Here is a 23,985-nt window from a genome sequence, read left to right as displayed (position 1 = left end):
CAAAACAAACATACTAAAATAGTATACAACTTAATAATTAAAGCATGATCTACTATCTTCATGTATATAACATAATATGTAGAAATCATACATAAAGCATAAATCTTAGAATTTAAATAACAAAGTGTATCATAACAATCATCTCACAATAATCATCAGCTCATCAACCATGACATCAAGATTCAATAATCATACACCATGATCATCATTATTAATCAATCATCATCACCATGATTAATCCATCAAACATCATCATCATCAGTCCATCAATCATCGACACCAAAGATAGACTCGACTTTATGGAGATTTACACTACATGAGCAATTAACCTGAGTGCATTCCTTAACATAGTCGCACTCTATGATCTGATCATTCGGAGAGACCCAGATTAATCCTATAAAGGATTTGTGGTTGTATAAAAAATAAATGAGTGTTGGTAGTGGCTTACCTCAATATGGTATGCATTAACCTTAATTTCTCTAGGAGTTTGCTCACCCATTTATTCTATAAGCCCATTCGGCGTTAGCCACCACTTAAGGGCCTTTTTAGCACCCACAACTTACGTTCCTACTCACAACAACAACAACGAAACTTGAATTCCTTGAGTTTAAGATACCATTCCCTACCCACTATCTCACTCATGGTCAGTCTCAAGGATCTAAGTTTCACCATTAACCATAATCAATCCCATATATACGGAAAAGTCACTAAACCTCTTGGGAAGTAGTCAGACCACTCTGACATGTCATTGGAAGTCAAAACCTAGGGGTGACACTTGAGAAGATACCTCACTAGACAAGACCCTTGGGTTGCTTTAGTGAGGCAAAGTTTTGGCATGGAACTCACCCTTCCAAGTATATCATTTTCATTTCACCAAAAACTTTCCCAAAGGTCCTAGCTAACCCTTCCAACACATATGGGCGGTTATAAGACAATATTATTATCAATTATCATCAATCTTATTAATATCACCACATTCACCTCATCAAATGATGTTCATATTATCATCAAGAAATTAACCAACACAACTCAAGACATCATCATTCAATATAATTATCTCATCATCAATATAATTAATTTCATCAACAATAAGACCATAGATCAATTAAATCATATAATTATGCATTACTATACCATTATAACAATTTTGCACTTTATGTTTAAGGTTATCAAAAAACATCTCATAAGTTTTGGGTTACTATCTCCTTCATTTTCTATTGTGCGCTTATGACTTTCATAGCTTATAAACCTGATAAATACATATATGATATATGCTAACTAAATTAAGTTTATTCTTGTCTCATTTGAAATATAAGAAGATTATCGACAAATTCAATCTATATGAAACTTTTATTTATTACCGACAAATTCACCTTTGTCCACTAACCTAATCTTTTCTAGAGCTATACACAATAGTTTTACGTGAAACAAAATCCATTAGTTAGATAACATCTAGGTTTACAACTTTCATGAAGACCATTTTTCCAAATTCGGTCTCCATAACCCTGTTTTGGACTCTACAAGTTTGCACTTAAGCACTAGTCCCTTGACAACACTGGCCTTTGTTGCTCTTAAGCGCCATAGGTCTGCAAAACCATATACTTTACGCTATATTGACCCTCTATTGAATCCCAAATCAACTCAAACTTAAATATTTCATTTAAAAACATGAAAATTTAATTGAAACACAACTAATGAGCTAAAAATAGTGATTCCATACATTAAACATAAGATTAAAGTTAGATTAAGCTTCCCTTACCTCCATAAAACCAAGACAAAAAGCTCTTTGAGGTAGGGGAAGAAAATGATGAACTTTGGGTCCATGGGAGGAGCTTTCCTACACTCAAACAACAAATTCGTCTCAACAACATCACCCAAACCCAAAAACAACCACAAACGAAATCAAAATCCCAAAAACTAAGCTTTTTCATGAGCTCCCATGGATGCTTTATGGGAAAATGAAAATGAAAATGGAAGGGGAAGAATGAGGGTCCCTTACCATTGAGATTAGCTCACAAATAGGAGAATACCATAGCTATTGAGGTCCCTTGGACAAGGAAAGACAAGGTCCCAAGTTCTCCAAATGAAGGTTTTGCTTGGAGAGGGAGAAGAGAGCAAAATGAAAGTGTTTAGAGTTTGGTTCAGATTTTGCAAGGGTTTTGGGAAGGTTTATGAATCTTCTCATGTCCTCTCTTTTCAATCCACAACTCACTAAACTCATCCACCCCATTTTTATCACTCAAGGCCCACTTACTTAAACCCAACTACTCTAAAAGTCAACTAATCACACATACAACATGATTAAGCATAAACATAAATATAAACATAGATATTACCACCACAAATCATCATCTCATAATAATTAATTAATTAATTATGAAGACTAAATTTAATTAATCTTACAATCTAAATAAAATACTTAATCAAACATTATGAAAATCATAGTGTTACAACAATTACTATAATGGGGGCAAAGGGAGTATATTTTAAGCCTTTACAAAATAGAAATTTTGGATTTCCAATTTCAGTAAATAATAGGAGAATGCAAAAGGATCACTATAGAATATTCAAACATTCCAATAAGGTTGACACCTCTTATACTATTAATCACCTACAACATTCCTCTTGTTTAGCCAAAAAAGAGAAAAGATAATAACAAGGCTACATGAGATTGGGGGACAATAACTAAAACCCATGTAATTAAGAAGAGAAACTACAATCATTTAAATTTATACTTAGGAGGGCTATTTCTATTTTTGAATACATTGTCAGAAATAGTGATAGGACTAGAATCACACCAACAAAAATCCTATACATAAAGACCTAGGAAGGTAATTTTATTTGCACAAGTCTTATCTTCCCTAAATATATGAAATACTGTAAAATTTATTTGTTTTGTGAGGAATATAAAATCTTTCCATCTATTTTAGATTTGCCAAGAAATCCCATTAGCATCAAGAAAAGTTGAAACCACAAGCTTAGAATTTTTAGTTTTATATCCCAACAAATCTATATCTATATTATATATAAATCTTCTTTCTTCTACATCTCCTGCCTACCTTAATCCTAATTTCCTTACATCTTCACCTCCATTGTCATTAAAATCATATTTGCAATTTTAAATTGACAACATATTAAAGGTTAATAAATTGATATATTATTATTAAAAGAATGGAATGCCCGCTCACATCTTCATGTCAATTGTCATTAAAAGCTTCACCTCCATTTCAAATTTTCCATTAAGGACAAATAAGAAAGAGACTTGAGGAATGAGGAGCTAGCATTACTCAAGTAGTCGTACATTAAGGATGATAAGGTAGCAATAACAGAAAATATAAAATTAAGAGATTTGTGCGATTCAACCTTGGAGAGCCTTTAGAGAAGAAAAATCAAGATTTTGCTACTAAAGTAGCGGCACAACCTACAATATATAAAAGTTCTTACTTTTACAAGTAAATTTTACTTGCTTAAAACTAACATAGACCTTCCATTTTTCTTTGAGTGTTTAATGCATTTATTTTTGTGCACCTAAATAAGGTTCACCTTAAGTTTACTCATGCAGTCATAAAAGAGTTTGACTTTCCTTCTTGTTTTACAAACCTTTAAAAATGTGCATAACTATTTGATAATGATACTAATAAATACTAAGTCATTATATCACTAATTTTTTGCCATTGGAAACTCTTAACCATTCGACTCTCCTATTGTTCTAGACTCATGGCATTACACTTAAGATTAAAAACAACCTAAACTAACAACATGCATGGAGTTAAAAGTGTTGTAGAATGACTTGCATTTAAAATAAGAAACTAGCCAAAAAAAAACATGTGGGAAAAAATACCAAGTTAATTTTTGAACTCAATCATTGAAATATGGCAGTAAAAGGAGTATAAAGACATTTAGGTTAAGTCTCTAATTTTGATTTTTAGCCTAAAATCTTCTAAGTTATTATAACTACTTTTCATTAATAAAGGCATTTATTTTTTTTATAAAAAAAACATTTAATTTGGCTTATAATATGTCATTTGATTTTCACATTTTCCATTTATTTCGATGAGAGAATATCCTTGGGTGGTAAATCACCCTTAACGTAGTCATTGCCAATAATGAATACAAATTGCACAATTTTAACGATAATTAAAATTCCTGCATAAACTTTGCCCAATTATATCATTAAACACTTATTAATTACATAACATTTTTCTATTTTTTTCCTCTATCCAACTTAAAAGTTTATGACTATTAATTTAGTGTGACAACCCCAAATAAACATGTACAACTTTTTGAATGTTCCTATATATTCATTATATTCTCTTTCCAATTGTTTTATATATGTATGTGTATCTCTCATTCATATTGTAACCATTTTTTATTCTCAACATTCAACCCTTAATGCACGTTGGGTCAAAAGTATACGATGAAGAAACAATAATGGTTATAGAATCTGCACCCATTTCTAATTTCCTTTCTTTTGTTTTGCATGTGCAATATTTTTATTTTTCTTTTTTTGGGTGGTTGAGGGGGATGGTGTGATTTTTCAATTTCTCTAGCATATGCGTTTAATAATCACTATATATGATTTAGTTTTGGATTTGGGTGGAATTTGACTAATAGTTAGAGTAACATTTTTTGTTATCAATTAAAAATTGGGTATAATGTAGAAAGATGTTTAGTGAAAATAACTTTTACCTTTTTCTTTATTGTTCTTTGTCTAAAAGTTTTCTCATTCTCTCCTTCTATTATTATAAGGTTTCAGAGAAAGAGGCAATGGTGTTACAACAATGCAATGGTCCTATGAAAGGTTTCTCTAAGGCAATCAAGAAGATACAACAATGAAAAAGATTCGGGAAAACTGATTTTAAAAGTGTTGAAAGTTGGAAAACCTATTACCATTGAAAATTATTCTCAATCCAGATATATGTTCGATGATGCAAGTTTTTTTCATTGTATAGTTATCATCTTTTATCGTATTGATGTTAATTAGATTACATTATACTTTCTCAAATAAAGAGTAAAAAATAACATTGTTTTTTCAATAAAGGAAATGAAAAAAATAACTTATAATTGTATATTGTAAGAAATAAGAGATGAAAGATTTTAAATTAATGTCAGAGATAAAACAAAATGTAAGGTTTACTTTTTAATTTATCTTTATAAGAGATTGTCAATTAATGTTAGGATATCAATTATTAATGCCAAAGATAAAAATATGTAAGGTTAATTTTATTTATTTTTCTTTATATTACTAAAATTTTTACGAGACTTGGTAATAACAATGGTTGAAAAAAAGAAAATTTTGGATTATTGTTGGTGGGCAGGTATGCATATACACGACTTGTTTTTTTTTTTTTTTACTCTTTTGTCGAATATAATATCGTGATTGTGTTTATGTTTTAATTTCACTTAATGAAGTATTATGTTTAATTATTATTATAAGACAAATATTAATAAAAATTAGTTTGTCCATCACACATCACATGGGTAACCTGATTAATTATAGAAAATTTTGTTTATCTCTACAAATATGATAGTAATGAGGAGTGCTAGCTACATAGTCTTTAACACACTCCTCCATACATATTTCCGCTAATTGGTTAAAATGTATTGAAAAATAATAAATCAAGATAGAGAGAGAGCCATTAAATAAGATGTAAAACTCACTAAAATTTATGATTTCCAATAAATTTTAACCAGTGTGTTAGAAAGGGTGATCCTAACATTCCTACTTTAGGTCATTGCAAAAAATAGCAAGTATTTTTTAGTCTTTGTTTACATAGCAAGAAGCAAAACAGGTGATAATAAATATTGAGGTGATAAAAAACAATAATTTTTTTTTAGGAACTTAAAATATATTTAAATTTTTAATAAAAAAATATATAAAAGTAATGTTGATAATTATTTTACCTTATCTTATAAGAGAATAATCTCATATGTAAGTTTTGTGTTTTGAATCTATCCTTATTTATTGGTTTTTTTTTTATGTTTTTATTAACATCAATCCTTAATGTATTTATTTTTACGTAATCAAGAAATATTTGTGAACTTCTTATTTAACATCTAGTTAATTTTTCTCTTATCGTGTTGGTCCAATATAGTGATACTTTTAATTGTGATTTCATGTCTAAGTCAAAAATAATTAAGAGACTTAATATGAAATTATTTGTGGTAACAACATTTAATTTTGATTCTTAAATTATGATTTTAAGTAAATAAGGATTCATTTGGTGGAATTAGAATTTTAATTATAATTTTTAAGGTGGAATTATCAAAAAAGTATAAAATTATATTTAATTTTTTGTTATTTATCTGTGAAAAAATAGGATAGAATGACTTTTTCTTTTCTAGTGAGACACAAAATAAATTTCTCCACTCAGCATATGTGAGAACGGGAAGGGGAAGTTCTGTTGTTTATTTATTTATTTTTGTTTTGGTTAAACTAAAATAAAATTTTGTACCGTAAAATAAATAAATAAATAATAAAAAAATTGTATTAAGAAAAATAATATAAAAATTTAAATTGTTTTGGCTAAATTTTGAATTTTAATTAGTATATTTTTTTCATATATTTTATTTATTTTTCACTCCTTCTATAAATCTAGCAAAATAATTTATCTTTACCTTTTTATTTATTAAAATGTATTTTTTCTTTTACTTTTATTATTCTTATTTTTTTTTCTTATTATATATGTTTTACTCCGTCATGTAGTTGGATCCGTTCCTACCACATGTCAACTACCATGTCTCCTTAGTTGACTCGATTGACCGTAAAGCTGAATGGCTCCCTCCTCTGATTCTTCACTTTTTAAGTGTTCAATACTTCTAAAAATAAGTATTCTCTTTTCCTTTTCAACTATCGATATTTGATTCTTTGAGGGAATCTCAGCTACTCTTACATTGATGTTTTGTATTTTACAAAAATTAAACTTAAATTATTTTCATAAACTTAATGTGTGTGCAAAATGAAGTACCTAAATATCACCTATCACCTAAATGTCATTTATATTATATACCCATAATTTATTTATACTATTCATTATAGTTCACTAATGAGATTTTATTGTTGTAAAAAGTTTAATTTTTATTGATTTTAATATTTATAGGTTTCTTAAAATATTACTTTTTTCATCTCATTGTAATTATTCCATAAGATAAAAAAATTGGTCCCAAAATAATTATTATTTTAATTTTTTAATGTAATATTAATTATTTTTTTACTTATATCTCTTATAATATTAATGGTGAACAATAAAATCTATAAATAAACTAAAGATGATATAAGATTAATTTTATAAAATTATTACATTCTTTTATTTATTTATTATTTTTTCTTAATTTATATAAAACAATCTAAAATGACAATTATAATAAGATAGCATCAGTAATTAATTCTCCCAAAATGGAATATTTAATTAATTCACTTGACAACTTGACAACTTTTAGGGTGTGCTTGGATGAACGAATTTAAAATTATGAGAATTTCAAATACTTCTATTGAAATTTTTTTATTTTCAAAATTTTGTGTTTGAATAAAAAAAATTAAAATTGTGAGGGTGAAAAATAATAAACGCAAAGAGAAGAGAAAATATGGTTGGTGTGCTTCCAAAGAGAAGAATACTGATGCGGTATGAGAAGTCGTAGGAGAACTGAAACACGACAACGTACACCACCACACCCGACCAAAACATTCAGTCAACGACGCAAGGCGTGGCCCAAGCTCTCAGCATCGGCGAGCACCTCTGACGCGTGATGGACAACGACGGTTGCTCCCCTGGTTGGCAGGTGCAGTTTTACGTGTCTCCCTACGCCCACACCCGATCGATACCCCACGAACTCATACAATGTTTCCTGAAGAAGAGGATTATTAGCATGGAAAGAGTCACGAGTTCGAGAATGGAATTTCAGAAACTTTCAGGTGAAAGAGAGGATGAAAGTTATAAAGGAAATATGCAAACGTTTTGGAAGATTATTCTATCAAGAAGAGAATTTCAATTTCTCACCTTTTAGAAAGAAATTGAAATTCTACATTTTTAGTTGTTTAAAATTTTGTTTTAAAATTTTAAAATTTTAAATTTTTCATAAAAAAAAACATTCAAACAATGAATTTTAGATTACAGAAATTTAAATTTTCTCATAAATTACTTTTCTCAATTAAAATTTTCCATCTAAATGCACTCTTAATGTTATCTTAATGTTATCAATTGATGTGTTATTGTATATTTTTTTATGGCTTAAGTACTTTTTGACATAATTGTTTTTAATAATATTAAACATATAACTATATAAACAATATTTTCTTGGTCCCATAATAATCTTCGTAAAAGAAAAAAAATATTCTAAAAACTATCATTTTAGGTTTTTTTAATATAGTATTAATTATTTTTTATTTATATTTTTTATAATATTAATGATGATATAAAAAAAGCATTAATGATTATAACGTTAAGTTTATAAAATTATTATTCTTTTTTATTTATTTATTAATTTTTTTATCTGTGTAAAACAAGTTAAAACGATACCTAAAACAACCCATGAGTAATGAAATTAAATATACTACGTAAATTAATATCAATCGTATTATAAATCAATAAAAGACAATAAAAACTAGCATTATAATGGTTCGGGTAGATCTATATTCGGATTATTTAAGTAAGATTTTGAATCTTATGAAGAATAAAAAAGTGACCAGTGAGATTTTTTTATATAAAATGAACTGTTTGACTTTTTATCAATGATTATCTAATGAAATATGGAAATTATAAGCATATACGATTTTTATAATTAAATGATGATCAATATATAGCACCATAAAATGAATTCAATTATTTATTATTGAATATAAAAGATAGACAAAAAGAAATGCTTAATCCTTTCATGAGCACCGACAACTTGATATTTTTTTTTATTCATAATCAGAAATAAAAGATTCACAAGGTAATTATGAATAGCTAGCTTGCAAGTATTAAATACACATGTTTTCTAGTCTTGTCAACTTTTTCTTCTTAGTTAAGCAATTAGAATCATCCACGTGTTTTTATCTAAATAACAATTTTTAAACTATTTAGGTTTTTTTTCTTTCTAAAATCAAGATATTTTTATAATAAGTCATAAAATTAATCATCAAAGTATAAATTATCTATCAATTGTGTTAAACATTGTTAGCTTTTATTAACTACCATTATACTTCCTCCGTTTCAAAATAAATAACACTTTACCGAAAAAAATATTTTAAAATGTTATTTTATAAAACTAATATTACATAAAATATTTTTTTCTTCAAGAATATCCTTAATAAATATTTAATAGGAATAGTACATAAAAAATAAATGAGTCATCAATTAAATAAATAAAAAATTATTTAATATTTTCTTAAAAATTCAATATAAGTAAAAAAAAAAATCAACTTAATAGATTATGGAACGGAAAGAGGATTATTAACTTATTACAGTGACATATGAAAAAGAAAAAACGCATGCTAGCTTGCGTTAACTCTTCAAAAAATTTCTACTACCTCATACGAGTCATACCACAGTCCCGAAGTGGAAGAAAAATATACTTACAAAGATACAAACCTTCCAATTAAGGCCATTTCTTTGTATTTAAATTTTCGCTTTGGGTCATAAATTATTAATACCCGGCATCGATGACACACAATACGTGAGTTCTGGTCCCTCTTCTTCCTCTAGCTAGATAGCGCGTGGAACAAAACAAAAACCTCATCATCCATATAAACTCACACTCCTATCACCACCTCTATCACAATCTCTCTGATCACTACTCTCTGTTCTCAAGAACAAAACAAAAGGTTCGTACTCAGATACGATGCGATTCGATGCCTCCTTTTCTATCTATTCCAGATTCACTTTGAATCACGATTTACGTCAACTATTTTCTGTTCTATCTTTATTTTATTAATCAATGTTATTTATTAGTTTTTGTTAGTAGGAGAGATTCGACCGCATGATCTCTTCTTAAACCGCAAGTCAATCTTATGAATTCATATCTAGTTGAATTTACAAAATTCAAATCTCTCTTTCCACGAATTTAATTTATCACATCTGCATGTAATCAATTTCTATAGTTTTAATCAGTTTATAGTTTATTTATTTTGTAGCAGAAGAAAGAAATGGCAGGAGGATCATACGAGGAAGCCATTGCAGCGTTGACCAAGCTTATCAGGTGAACTATATTGAAGTTTTTTTTTTTGTACTTTCTTTCTCGCCAAAACGCAAACACCACCACCGCTTCCTCCGTTACGTAATTAGGACAAAACGCACGGAAAAGTAACATTAATGTTGATTAATGTTGTCGTTTGGCGTCGGTTTCTCCGCCATTACCAAACGAAACCGCGTTTATTTCGTCTGGACGATGAGACGGTCGCGGTGGGCCCCGCGCAGTCAAATGGCCATGTTGTCCCGGGTACTGACGTGTTAGTTATGACTTTTCTTTTGGTTGTGTTGCCAGCGAGAAAGCCGACCTGAGTGGCGTCGCCGCCGCAAAGATCAAGCAGTTGACGGCGGAGCTAGAAACCGCCACCGCAAACGGGTCGACGCCGTTTAACCCAGACGAGAGGATCCGAACCGGGTTCGCCCACTTCAAGAACGAGAAATTTCAGTGAGTAATATGGTCTTCTCTTGTTATTATTATTATTATTATTTCGTTTTGAAATTCAGAATTTCCAATTTGCCTGCGTAGAATATGGGCGTCTTTTTTCTCTAATTGCGTTATGTGAAATACCGTTACTGCCCCTTCTGGGAACTTCGAAAGTTCCTCTTGATGAAGTGAGAGGTTATTACTACGATTTTTGGAGCACTTATCAGTGTAAGGTTCTGTTATCATCTGATTTCGTTGCGTGGGTCCTATCTCGGTCACAACTCAAAATGCATAGAGACACGTCTTGATGGTACTTTTCTTAATTTAAGTGTGATAAGACCCTGTAGAAGTTGACCTTTTAATTATAGAATGGTGGATAGATCACATGGGGCGAAACCACCATTTAGGAGTTTTTTTTTTTTTTTTTTATATATATTACTAAATGAAAGTAAATTTTAAATAAATATCAGAAAATGATAAGTTATAGGGTATTTCCTAAATAAATGGAGATGGAGAAGCATCATTGGGGTCACATATCTCCTAATCTCCACCTATTTTAATAAGCTTTTCGTATACTTCAACGATAAATGCTAGCTGTTAAGAAATTATTTATTATTAAAATAAATAAAATTATTTAAAACTTTTTTATATTTTCTATAATATTTATTATAAATATTTTTTTCTTTTGATTTCTTAATTAATATTTTAAAAATAATGATTAATAAGATTTTTTTAAGGCATTAGAATATTAGTTAAAAAGTTAAAAATATTATTTTTATATAAAAAAGTGTTATCAGCGTGCTTTTATTGTGATTTCTATCATAATTTTTATTATAATGAATAACAAGACAACAACATAAATTAGCATTTTGCTGATCATTTGCCTTTAAAATGGTCAACAAAACAATAAACTATGTATCAATGATTGTGAACCATTGATTTGTGTAAGAAGCGATATATGTGTATATATATTCCATCAATATTAGGTTTAGGGATCTTAAATTATTAATTTTTTTTTAAATAAATTATGATAGATATCTTTATAAATGTATTCAATTAATCACGACTCTATTGATCTAGATCTAGCTGCAGGACCAAAATGAAATGATCCCATCCTTATAAAATTTACTATTTCACTGAACCAATCCTCTTATTTTTTTTAATTTATTATTTGAAAAAAATTAAAACTATAATCCTTAAAATAAAAAACACACTTATTTATTATTACACTAAAGTAACATATGATATTAATATAAGTTTTATGTAAAAATAATTTAAAATTCATTTTTTTAATTTAATATATTTTTATAATCTTATATATTATATTTTAAAATATTGAATTCTATTTTTATATAAATTAAAATATATATTTATATAAGTTTTATTTTTATTTTATATATTATATTTATCTTTTAAAATAATGTTTATGATTTAGTGATAATAATTTTTATTTATATTAAGATATTCATGTTATTTATTATAATATAAATAAAAAAATAATGTCAATAAATCACATACATTAATATTTTTAAAAATAGAAAATACTATCATTTTATTTAATTAAACATATTTTTCATATAATTTAATTTTTATAAAAAATACGTACCTGATATAATAAAGTTAAATATAAATAAAAGAATACTATTATGATAAATAATAAAAATATCTTAATATAGATAAAAAAAATATTTTCATTAAATTACATATATAAATATTTTAAAAGATAATAAAATATTGTGATTTTATGAAATTATAATTTATATAAAAAAACATATATTAAAGATAAAATTTATATTATATATTTATTGTATAAAATAAATTTTGAACAATATAATAAAAATACATAAAATTATAAAAATATAATATATAAAATAAAAATAAAGCTTATATAAGTATACAAATTTTAATTTATAAAAAAATAAAATTTAATCTTATATATTATATTTGAAAAGATAATATATAAGGTTATACAAATATAATAAATTAAAAAAATAAAGTTTAAATTATTTTTACATAAAACTTATATTAATACTATATTTTGTAAGAAATATCTAGATGGTCATTTGGACGTAATTATAAAGGAGTGTGTTATTTATTCTAAGGACCATAATTTTAGTCCTTAAATATTTTTTTAAGAAAATATTGATCAAATTTCTACATATAAAATTTAACTATTAGTTAACCGTTAAAATTAGTTATTAGAATAATGAATTAAAAAAATAAGAAAATTACGAATTTTACAATTAAATCAATTAATTAACAGTATAGTAAAAAAAAATATATGAACTTAAACTCTATTAAAAAGTTGATAACGGTGAAGACAAATACTTGGATTCAATTTGGATATTTTATTTTGTTGTGGAATTTAACCGGTGAGGAAGAGGAAGTTACAGTTTTATTGTGTGGCTAGTTGTCCTTAATTAATTAATTAATTAATTGTTTATTTATTTATTATTATTGCAGGAAGAACCCGGAATTATATGGCGAACTTGCCAAAGGCCAGAGTCCAAAGGTCAGCCACATTATTTGACTCAGCAGTAACTTTGTTTCCATAGTTGCCCATTTGGCTATCCGTAGGGTCAGTTGACTTTCCATAAGGCCATAAACTGTGTAGAATAAAAATAAACTAAATTAAAAAATAAATAAAATAAAATAGAAAAGGTAAAGACGGAGACGATTATTTTAAAAGTTTAATTATGAAGCACGTTATTTTTTTTTTTTCAGATTTTGTTGTCAATCGTACGCATGCGTGAACTATTATTCCACTATGTAATCGTCTTATCAGGAAACGGTCTTCTTCGTCATTCTCTTTTGTCTTTTTTTTATCTATGCATTTATGACTTTTGATATTCATACATATATAGTTCTCATTGCAATTTTATATTACTTGAATATCTAATATGTTCTACTAGTTTGAAACTGGCAGTCCGTGTCTAGGCATTTCCTGTCTTAAAAGATGTATATAACTACTATGTTTGAGGAATTATCTTTTATAACAATGGTCAGATTAGAGGTAGTTTTTATAATTAGTTAGAGGACAGAATCGTTTATAATGTGTACACGAAATGAAATAATTATCTTTATAATAGTTATATATTAAGCATTGAGACATTATGTTTTTTAAGAAAATAGTGTTTGACTTAATTATTTTTAAGTTTTTCTTTCTTTTCAAATTAAGACAAATAGGTCAATCATAACTTTAGAAAAATTCTAAAAAATAAAATATTTTTTGATGAACATATAACTATTTTGAGTACTAGTCCTTCTATTTTTAAGGAAAAAATAAATATTAAACTATACCTGAATTCTTTATACTTTATTTCAACAATTTTGATGAGCAAACTTATAAAAAATAATTACTTGTAACTTATTGCAATAAGTTTAAAATTTATTGGATAACACTGTTTAATTAAGAATTGTTAATCACTTATTATTGTAATGTTGCATTTCCCACACTTGCAGTTTATGGTGTTTGCTTGCTCAGACTCTCGAGTTTGCCCATCCCACATTCTGGATTTCAATCCGGGTGAAGCCTTTGTGGTCCGAAATATCGCCAACATGGTTCCACCATATGACAAGGTTTAATATTAATATGTCTATCAAATATTTGACTTATATCATATGACAAATTAAATGTCATGAACACTAACCTTATTTCAAATTTGTCGTCAAATGTCATCCGTTTAATTTACTCGCACTTTTGTTGTTTCAGACCAAGTATTCAGGAACAGGGGCGGCCATTGAATATGCTGTCGTACATTTAAAGGTAAAAAATAGCCATCCACTTTCCCTATAATATTAATATATAGATGGTGGGTCATGCACGTGAATATTATAACTAGAACCATCGGTGGCGGAGAAATAGCCTTTGTTTCATTATTTGTTGGGATCCACACGCATCTTATGTTCCTTGTTTCACATGAAAGCACTGTAAAGTTAGGATAATGTTACAAAAACCATTTTTGGATAAACATAAAGGTTAGTTCACAAATGGTTAGTTTGATATGTATTTTGGTAGAATAATCCATCAATTTGATCTAAAAGTGTTACTTTCTCTCCTGTGTAGTCCCCAAATAAAACTAGAATAGTTTAATCCCTAAGTTAACATATTTTATTAATATTCAGGGACTAATTCGGACAGATTTTTTAATATTTAGAAGACCCCTTGATAAGATTTCTAATACTAAAAGGATTACATATATAGTTTCCATACTTTAAAGACTATTTAGTAGAGGAAGTAATACTTTATTAATAAAATTGATAATTTATTAGATACCAATAAGAGTTAGTTTATTATTCAAGTAATATACTTTGTTGACACTATATAATATATATTTTTTTTCTCCTTATCTCTCCTTCAAATCACATATTTTATCACACATTTCTCTCTTTTCTCTTCTTATGTCCCTCTCTTTTTGTATAAAATGATTGTGTAATTATCATTTCTCAGTTGCCAAATAAATTAGGAACGAGCAAATACCCAGCCACAACATGCTCCTCCCTGCATCTCTCTCCGCGTTTATATATATATATTTTGTTTCCTAGTGTTAACCCTTTCTAAATTAGGTCGTTCTCTTCAAATTGCAACCCCAATACCTACCCACTAGCCACCACACCTTCAATTCAGATTCATGAAGAAAATTAATGAGGAAAATAAAGGGACAAAGTTAATAGATTATTGTTAGTGGTGCACAGAAGGATGAACAGAATGCCTTTCTTTTTTAAAACTAGAATAGCCTTTTTTTTTTTTTTTTGTGGTTCTAAAGTGAATGTCTTATAGGTGGAGAATATTGTGGTCATTGGACACAGCTGCTGTGGAGGTATAAAGGGCCTCATGTCTATCCCAGATGATGGGACCACTGCAAGGTAAAAGTCTACCTTATTATTGGTTGCATCTCATCAATGAAAGATTAAATAATTTTGCCAAAAGGATGATGAGTACTCAAAGTACATATGTTTTATATAACCAAAATCAAAAGTACATGTCCATTAAAAAAAAGAACATTAAACTATTTTGGTTAACTTTTCAGAATCTCCAACTAACTTGGTGGTTCACCGACCCTTTTTTCAGTCTTAAAATGCTTAGTGTCATCAATCACATGCCAGGCTTTAAAATAGTAAATTAACAATTTTCATTCCGTGTTGATTACACCTTATTGGAGGTAACTTAAAGGCATGATAAAGGGGCAACGTTTGAGAAATGTTGCTTTTTGTTCAGCACATTTAGCATTTTGTTGTTCTCCTGTCACTCTGTCAGATTATAATGTTCGTAGGTCATTAGAAAGGACAGATGTTTATATATTATAAAATTGATTATATAAATGATTTTTTTAGGGAAGATTGTTGGAAAATTGTACTACATAGTGATTGGTTTTATGCTTGTTGGATTCCCAAATGAATTTTATTGTATTAATTTTTTTAAAAGTTAATGTTAATTTATTAATTTTTTGTTAATAGGAAGGATTCGAATTCACTTCTTCTTTTTCTCTTTTTCTTTTAACCATCACAAACAATCTTATAACTTTTATTGTACTTAAATCCTTCTCAACAAAAGATAATGTAAGGTGCATAATGACCCTGAATTTTTTTCCTTCTTATGTCATCATATAGTGAATTCATAGAGCACTGGGTCCAAATTTGCACTCCAGCAAAGTCTAAGGTTAAAACAGAAGCAAGCACATTAGAATTTTCTGAGCAGTGTACTAACTGCGAAAAGGCAAGTAAATTCTACTTAAAGACCTCTATGTCCAACACTACTTTATTATTTGGGAACATAATTTGTTTCTAATAAACCATGTTATACATAGCATATATTACAAGGGCTTAAAATTATTGGCATTGAATATAATGCTTCAAATATAGTTATGCCATCTCGTATTGAAGTTTTCTTCCTCACTGCAATGCAGGAAGCTGTGAATGTATCACTTGGGAACCTATTGACTTATCCCTTTGTGAGGGATGCGGTTGTGAAGAAGAAAACACTTGCCTTGAAAGGTGCACATTACAATTTCGTTAAGGGCACATTTGAGCTTTGGGATCTGGACTTCAAAATCTCTAACTCTGTATCCGTTTAAGACCACTGAAGAAGCAATAAACGAAAGTGTTCTTGACCCTGCTGTGGGATGTACATGACCTAGCTTCCCATTGCAAGTGTTTCAAATTGTATAAGATACCCCCTTCCCCTAGTTGTTTTCCCCAAATCCCCAGAAGAAGGAACGAACACTCAGCTAAAATAATGGTCTTGGACCAACTCAATAAGTTCTGTTTTATTACCGTTTTATGTTACAAAGTGGTTTTTCTTTCGGCAAACTTTAATTCTGATCTTGCCATTAAACTTGAGCAATGCATTTAATTTAGTATGAGATGTTTTAGATCCTTTTTCTTAAATGCTACTAAGAATCTTGGAGCATGAAAGCACTTTGAATAAATTACCATTAATATTAATAAAGAAGTGAATGCTTACCATAAGAGAAATGATTAAGAAAGTAAAAGAAAAAAATGCATAGAAATGTGATAACCTATAATTTTTAAACGTGCTTTTATATGATTTATAATAAAAGGTTTCTCCTTTTAATTCGTTAATTAGAATCTCAAGCAAGATCCATATAAAAAATTAAAAGAGATTTTTTTTTATATTGAAAATCATATATCACTATTAGAAAATATGTTTTCTACATCGGTTATTTATGACTTTCAACATCGGTTTTTGAATCGATGTTGAAAGTACTGACGTTGATAGTATTATCATTAACATCGGTTTTTTAAAAACCGATGTTAACGTAAAATTATCAATAACCGATGTTGCTAATATGAATTACACCCAGAAAATGTATATTAATGTTGAAAGTTAACATCGGTTTTTACAAAAAATCGATGTTAACGAATGTGTTACTGTTGTCAGTTAACATCGGTTTTCTGTAAAAAATCGATGTTAACGAATGTGTTACTATTGACAGTTAACATCGGTTTTTTAAAAAAACCGATATTAACCCACGTTAAAAAACCGATGTTAACGAATGTGTTACTATTGACAGTTAACATCGATTTTTATAAAAAAAAACCGATGTTAACGAATGTGTTACTATTGACAGATAACATTGGTTTTTATAAAAAAAAACGATGTTAACCCACGTTAACATCGGTTTTTTCAAAAAACTGATGTTAACGAATGTGTTACTATTGACAGTTAACATCGGTTTTTTCAAAAAACCGATATTAACGGATGTGTTATTATTGACAGTTAACATCGGTTTTTCAAAAAACACATCGGGAAGACCGTCTTTTATGGTAGCTTCATACATCAGGGTTAATTCTATTTTGTTAAATTTGACAAAATTTTGGCAGCATTTCGCATTGGTCTCCAAGTACACGACATGAAATCGGTGAAATTAATTTCCCGATAATCAAGTATGCACTCAGAGAACAACTAGAAATGCATTACCAAAATTTCATCAAATTAAACAAAATAATTTTAACCTTAACACATGAATCTACCATAAAAATATCAGTCTCCCCAAACTGTCCAAACGGACAATTCAAGATTGAATACAATGATTAATGCAAATTGTCCGCAAGAATCATTGCATCCAATCTCAAACGGAAATTTAAGGTTCACTAATCATGAACACAATTTGTATAACATATATCAATTGTCATTAATGGCAGTGAACACGTAATAAAAATATTCATTGGTAACAAACATTTGTACCTGTGATGATGAGCAGCACGGTCCAAAATGAAAGCAAAAATCAAAGAAATAACTGAATGAACACCTACATAAGACAATCTTGTGTATGATAAAAAAAAGAGTAAGATTAAGTATAACAAGCGCTCAGAAGATACAAGAACAATTTATTCTAAATTATATCAAAAAAATGTCTTACTTCTTTCTCTTTTCGGATATATATATATATATACACACACACACACACACACACACACACACACACAACTTCTATTACCTCTCAGAAGATCACAGAACTGCACTGTGGACAGGCCCAGTCATAGGGTCCCCCACTTTCTTTATGGCTTCAAACGTTGGGCCATCCCCTAGTTCCCTGTCATTGAATCAAAGACTTGTGTGTTAATTACTATCTACAACTACTCTCAGTAACTCTCTAATATAGAAGGGTATTCGATCATAAGTACTAAATTAGTCTAGATAAAATATTTACTGCATATGAGTCAAGTCGTGTTATTGCATGTCTCATTAGAAAATGACATGACATGAGTTTAATTTAATTATAAGGAGAAGTGTTAAAAACCTATATATTTTTTTAACGCATTCTTTTAATCAAATTTTTTATAATGAGTTAAACCTTATTGAAAATTATGAAATTAGTTGAAAAAAATATTAAATATTATATGATCGAGTTTCATAAAATTTTATTATTTTTAATAAATTTTAACTAATAAAAAAATATTTCAAAAGAGTGTGTTACTAATTTTTTTCTAGGATATGATAATTTCTCTTTTGTCGGTAAAAGATTAGAGAGAAAGAGAGAAAAGTCTTTAATATATATTGTGTAGAGTCTTACTCTTTCATATTTTGCGCAAGTGAGAGGTTGAAAATTTTATCATTCTCGCCCCATAAAAGATGTATTCTCTGCAAACGGAAAATTAGTAGCATGAAGGTTATGATAAGAATGCACATGATGAGAACGTATAATTAAGATGAGTGTAGCACCTAGAGCGGTGCAAATTATTACTTGTGGAAAATTTGGGATGGTGATATCTTTGTCGCTAACTACTAAGGCTTCCAATAGTTCACCTCATTCCTTCCTATTCGTGATCATCACCTAGAAATAATTTCTCAAAGAAAACCATATCGTAAGAAAAGTTACTTCAAAATTCACCTTTCAAATTAAGCTGTTTTAATTGGCAGCATGCAGTTTTCAATCTTAAATGCTTTAGTCACAGTAAGATAGACAATTAATCAGTATGATGTGGATTTATAACTGTATATATATGTTGCAGTTCGTTTTCAACCTCATTGCGTCCAAATCCAACTATGATGGTGCAATTCGTTTCTAATTCTAACACTAGCTAGCTAGCATCAATCCAAATCGAACCAACATCCCTATAGCTTAATGGGTCACATCTAGCATTACTGAGTAATCAGCATCAACTAGCTTAATGGGTCACATCAAACTAATAAAGATGGGTGAATATCCAAGAATAAAGCAAAACAATTATATAAGATTGAGGACAAAAAGAAAAGATTTGGGGGGAGAAGGGTGTCGGCGTGAGTGATGATTACTCCAAATTTTTTTACTGCAATAACATAAAAGTATATGAAAAAGGATTAAGACAAAAGTAAATGAAAAAGGATTAAGACACAATCAAATTAATTAATTTGCCAACTATGAGCTTAATTTGCTCAGGATTTAATTTTCCAACTATGAGCTTATGACTATGTAGCAAAGCAATAAACACACACCAACTATGAGCTTATGACTATGTAGCAAAGCAATAAACACACATACGGGTCAGGGGAAATAATTTCTATCTTTTTTCTTCTTCTCAAGTTTAGAACTAAATAACACATACCAACCAGAAAGAAGAGAAAACATGCATCTAATATCAAATTAATTAATTAATACTGCAAACATCTAAATCATTTCAAACTAGAGCATTTCTTGCATTTAGCAAGCAATTAATGAATGAGGCAGGGAAGGGTTGGGATGTTCATTTCTGTCTCTGACAAGTGACCTGGCGTGGCAACTAGCAATTTGTTCATTGCATAAAGAAAGGAAGGGTAGAACAAGACTTATCTGAAATGAAGAATATGCTTCAGAGGATTAAGTTATAACAGTAGATTAAAAATCAACAACTTAAATTATGACTTAGCAAACTATAAAATTGGAAGAATCTAAACCATCATTTCTAGAATCAATAGTTATAATATCATATTTTATTTTCAAAAATACATCCCTCATTTTAATTTGACTGGAGGCACTAACCAAGATTCGTCGGATCGGATTTACTTTCCACCCGATTTAATCCAAGTACACGAATCAAATCAGATTTTTTTAGCTCAAGACCATGTTAGGATAAACTTCTTAATTTTTTTCAGACTACTCAAAAACATTAAGAGTGGAATAATCTTATTATATTGTATTTCTTATCTTTCTATTTAAGTGGGTAATCTAAACACTTCTTAATGTTTTTCAGACTACTCAAAACTAATCTTCTTAATGATTAAATAACGTGTGTGTTGGTGGTACTTGGTAGTGTAGGCTCCTTTTCCTTCCACGTAATAGGAGCAAATTGCTTTCCATGTTTGCCTTTGTCCCACTCAAGCAATCATAGCGTTTAGAACCCAACTTAAAGCAGCAACACATTGCGGGTCCTGACGATGTGAAAAACTTTGCTCTTGTCTCTACGTAATACACGTGTATCCAATGTCTTTATATATAAGTAACACATTGCGGGCCTAGTCACTCAAAGATAGATACACGTAACAAGGACATTATATATAAGTATTAATTATATGTATATTTTCTTTATGAGAAACATAAGAAATACAATATATGGCCGTAAAGTGGCTTTCTTCTCTCTCTTCATTAACAACTCTTGGCCTGGATTCACTGTCTAATCTTTGCTCCTCTGCTTACTGGCAACAAATAATCAATTAACTGGAGAAACACCTAAAAGCATTGGGTTGCTACAGGGGAATTACTTGGATGGTGATATCACTGAATCACATCTATCAAATTTATCCAAATTGAAGGTGTTAGCATTAACAAACAACTCAGTGTCTCTACCTGGATTCCACCTTTCCAGTTATTTACTTTGGGAATAGCTTCTTGCAAACTGGGTCCTAGTTTCCCAAGTTGGCTTCAGACTCAAAGTCGCTTAAGCTTTCTAGATATTTCTGATGCTGGGATTGATGACTTTGTACCAGATTGGCTTTGGAACAAGTCTATAGGTGAGATGAATATGTCTTTCAATAGTCTCAAAGGTACAATTCCGAATTCACCTCTCCAGCTTACCAATTAATTTGAAGGTGAAATTCCTGTTTTTTTTTGTCACAAACGCTCACATTGGATCTTTCTCAAAAAAGATTTCAGATTTAAATACATTCTTGTGCAGAAAAAACACAGCCACAAAAATGTCTTGATCCAAGAAAAAACAAATTATCAGGGAGGATTCCACAGTTCATGGGTACTCTTGTTAATTTGGAAGCTTTGGTCCTACGCAACAACAATTTAATTGGAGAACTACCACTCACATTGAAGAACTGCACTCGTGTGGTTATATTAGATGTGAGTGAAAATTTTATTATTAGTTAACAATTAGTCTGGTAAACAATTAATAACAGGGTTGTAGGCACTTCAGGATGCCTACAACCCTGTTATTAAAAATAGAAGAATGCATTTTTAGGCTTTCCAATAAAAAAATAATTCTTATTTTACTTCCATAACCAATCAATGTTTTTACAATATTGGTAAACATTTATCATACAAAAAGAGATGGACAAGATGAATAACTAATACTATAAAATAGACTTAATCTTATGTTGATGAAAAGATAAACCGTATTTGTACTAAAATAATTGTTATCTTATGTTCTTTTCTGCATACTTAAAAAACTAATAAATAAATGAAAAAATAATAATTTTATAAAACTACCTTTATTATTAATGTTACATTAAAAAACTAAAGTAATACTTATTAGGAACTAAAGTGATACTTATTAGAGGTATTAGTGAAAAAATTAATTAATAATATATTGAAAAGCTAATATGATATTTATTTTGTGATATTTTTTTCAAATACAACATTTATTCATTTAAGGATGGAGGGAGTGATAGTTATTGATCATATATAATTAGATATTAAATTACTTCCATTAATAAGATTTATTATAAAATTTTAATTAATATAAATTATTAATATATTTCAAAACTAAATAAGATAGAGAAGTATATATACACATATATATATATTAATATTAAATATTATGCTCATTTTTTTAAAATTAATTGCTTTAAAATATATTTCATGAATGTGTTTGTGGGTGGGTGAGAACTTTACATAGTGGTCGACGAAGACATGAACTTTACAATAGTGATTGATTGGATATAATCAAATTATAAACATTAACAATAGGTTTAATTATTCTCCAAGTCTTCATATTTTTTTTTAATTTTAATTAGGTTATTGAAATTTTTTCTTTTAATTGGATTCTTGTATTTTTTTTTCAATTGGGTCATCGCATCTAATTGTCATTATGAAAATTAATCACAAATATCTAATTAAATATGAAAATAATGGACTGATGTTTTTGAAGTGTGTCGGAAACACAATTGAATTAATGGTGAAAGATTTTTGCAGGTCAATTCAACCCAAATATTTTTTCACAAGTCTCTCACAATTGTTTGACTCTACATAAGGTTTAAATTAGAGCTCTTAAAATGGGTCCAAACCCACGGGTCAACCTGGCCCATCACGGGTTCTGTATGATATGTTGGGTCCAAACCCACGAGTCAACCTAGGCCATTTGATCAATTTAAATCAAGTTTTCAAGTTTCTTTTAAAAGCGTTAAAGTTGTTTTTCAAGTTCTAGCATCAATGTAATTGATTACCACATCATGTCATCGATTACCAAAAATTTGAAATTTGAAACTACACCAAAAAGTGTATTTTGAAGAGTTACATCTTTTGGGAATGACCCCTAACGGTTTACAAGAATTTTTCCTATAAATATTCATCATTTTAACATGTTAAAAAAATATGAGAAAATTTTGAAAAAATCTTTTTAAAAATCACTCTCATTCATCAAGTTCTTGACAAAAAAACTTGGTCAAATACATTTATTATTGAGAAACCTTCTAGTGTTTCAATTCATAACATTTTCTCTAAATCAGAGAGTGAATTCTTATATTCTTTGTCTAAACTTTTGAAAAGGGTGAGTCATCCCTTGTAAGAACAAAAGTGTGATATCTCTTGATTCTTTAGAGACTCAAACACAAGGGTGGGGCATCCCTTTTAAGAACCAGAGTGTGGTATCTCTTTATTCTTAAGAGACTCAAACCTAAAAGGTAAGGTAAGGGATCCCAAGGTGTAAAAATGTTATCTCATGGTAAAAGATTTAAAAGATGTTAGGTCTAGATGATCATGCATCTCATCCAACCTAGATTTTAAGGTATAGCATAAGTATAAATTATTAATATTCTAATGAGTTTTTAACAAGTGCACAAGATTATTATGTTAAAGGAATATTGCCCACATCTATAGAAAGTATGCTTTGTTTTAACCTAGTGTCCAACATACTATATTCAGTGAGCGTCTACTCTTGTGCATAACAATATAACATGTTGTCATAAGGTGAACTCATGCGTCCAGTCTCAAAGACTAAATCACGAAAAAAGGAAGTGCTCATGTACTATTT

At 28.7% G+C, this 23,985-nt stretch overlaps 1 protein-coding gene across 2 annotated transcripts; it reads left to right on the top strand.

Moving 5' to 3' along the window:
- The first annotated feature begins 9,610 nt into the window (after positions 1-9,610).
- LOC114397668 (carbonic anhydrase 2-like) lies at positions 9,611-16,961 on the top strand. 2 transcript variants are annotated; one of them, XM_028359828.1, is made up of 10 exons: positions 9,611-9,802; positions 10,115-10,176; positions 10,462-10,611; positions 13,054-13,102; positions 13,315-13,359; positions 14,053-14,169; positions 14,303-14,356; positions 15,371-15,456; positions 16,201-16,306; positions 16,497-16,961. In XM_028359828.1, exons 2-10 carry the CDS (start codon positions 10,124-10,126, stop codon positions 16,662-16,664), a joined length of 828 nt encoding a protein of 275 aa, XP_028215629.1. In that variant the 5' UTR covers positions 9,611-9,802; positions 10,115-10,123; the 3' UTR covers positions 16,665-16,961. The 2 variants fall into 2 exon arrangements, with proteins under 2 accessions (XP_028215629.1, XP_028215630.1); XM_028359829.1 differs by lacking the exon at positions 13,315-13,359 and having other exon boundaries at positions 9,615-9,802.
- Positions 16,962-23,985: the final 7,024 nt, after the last annotated feature.

The sequence above is a fragment of the Glycine soja genome, chromosome 18, assembly GCF_004193775.1.
Source record: "Glycine soja cultivar W05 chromosome 18, ASM419377v2, whole genome shotgun sequence".
In the NCBI taxonomy this organism is placed as follows: domain Eukaryota; kingdom Viridiplantae; phylum Streptophyta; class Magnoliopsida; order Fabales; family Fabaceae; genus Glycine; species Glycine soja.
Note: the sequence above shows the minus strand (reverse complement) of the source record. Positions and strands in the feature narration are given on the sequence as shown.

Coding starts and splice junctions, on each gene's coding strand:
- LOC114397668 (XM_028359828.1), top strand. CDS start 10,124: ATGGCAGGAGGATCATACGAGGAAGCCATTGCAGCGTTGACCAAGCTT. Junction 15,457..16,200: donor GATGATGGGACCACTGCAAG/GTAAAAGTCTAC, acceptor GTCATCATATAG/TGAATTCATAGAGCACTGGG. Junction 16,307..16,496: donor AGTGTACTAACTGCGAAAAG/GCAAGTAAATTC, acceptor ACTGCAATGCAG/GAAGCTGTGAATGTATCACT.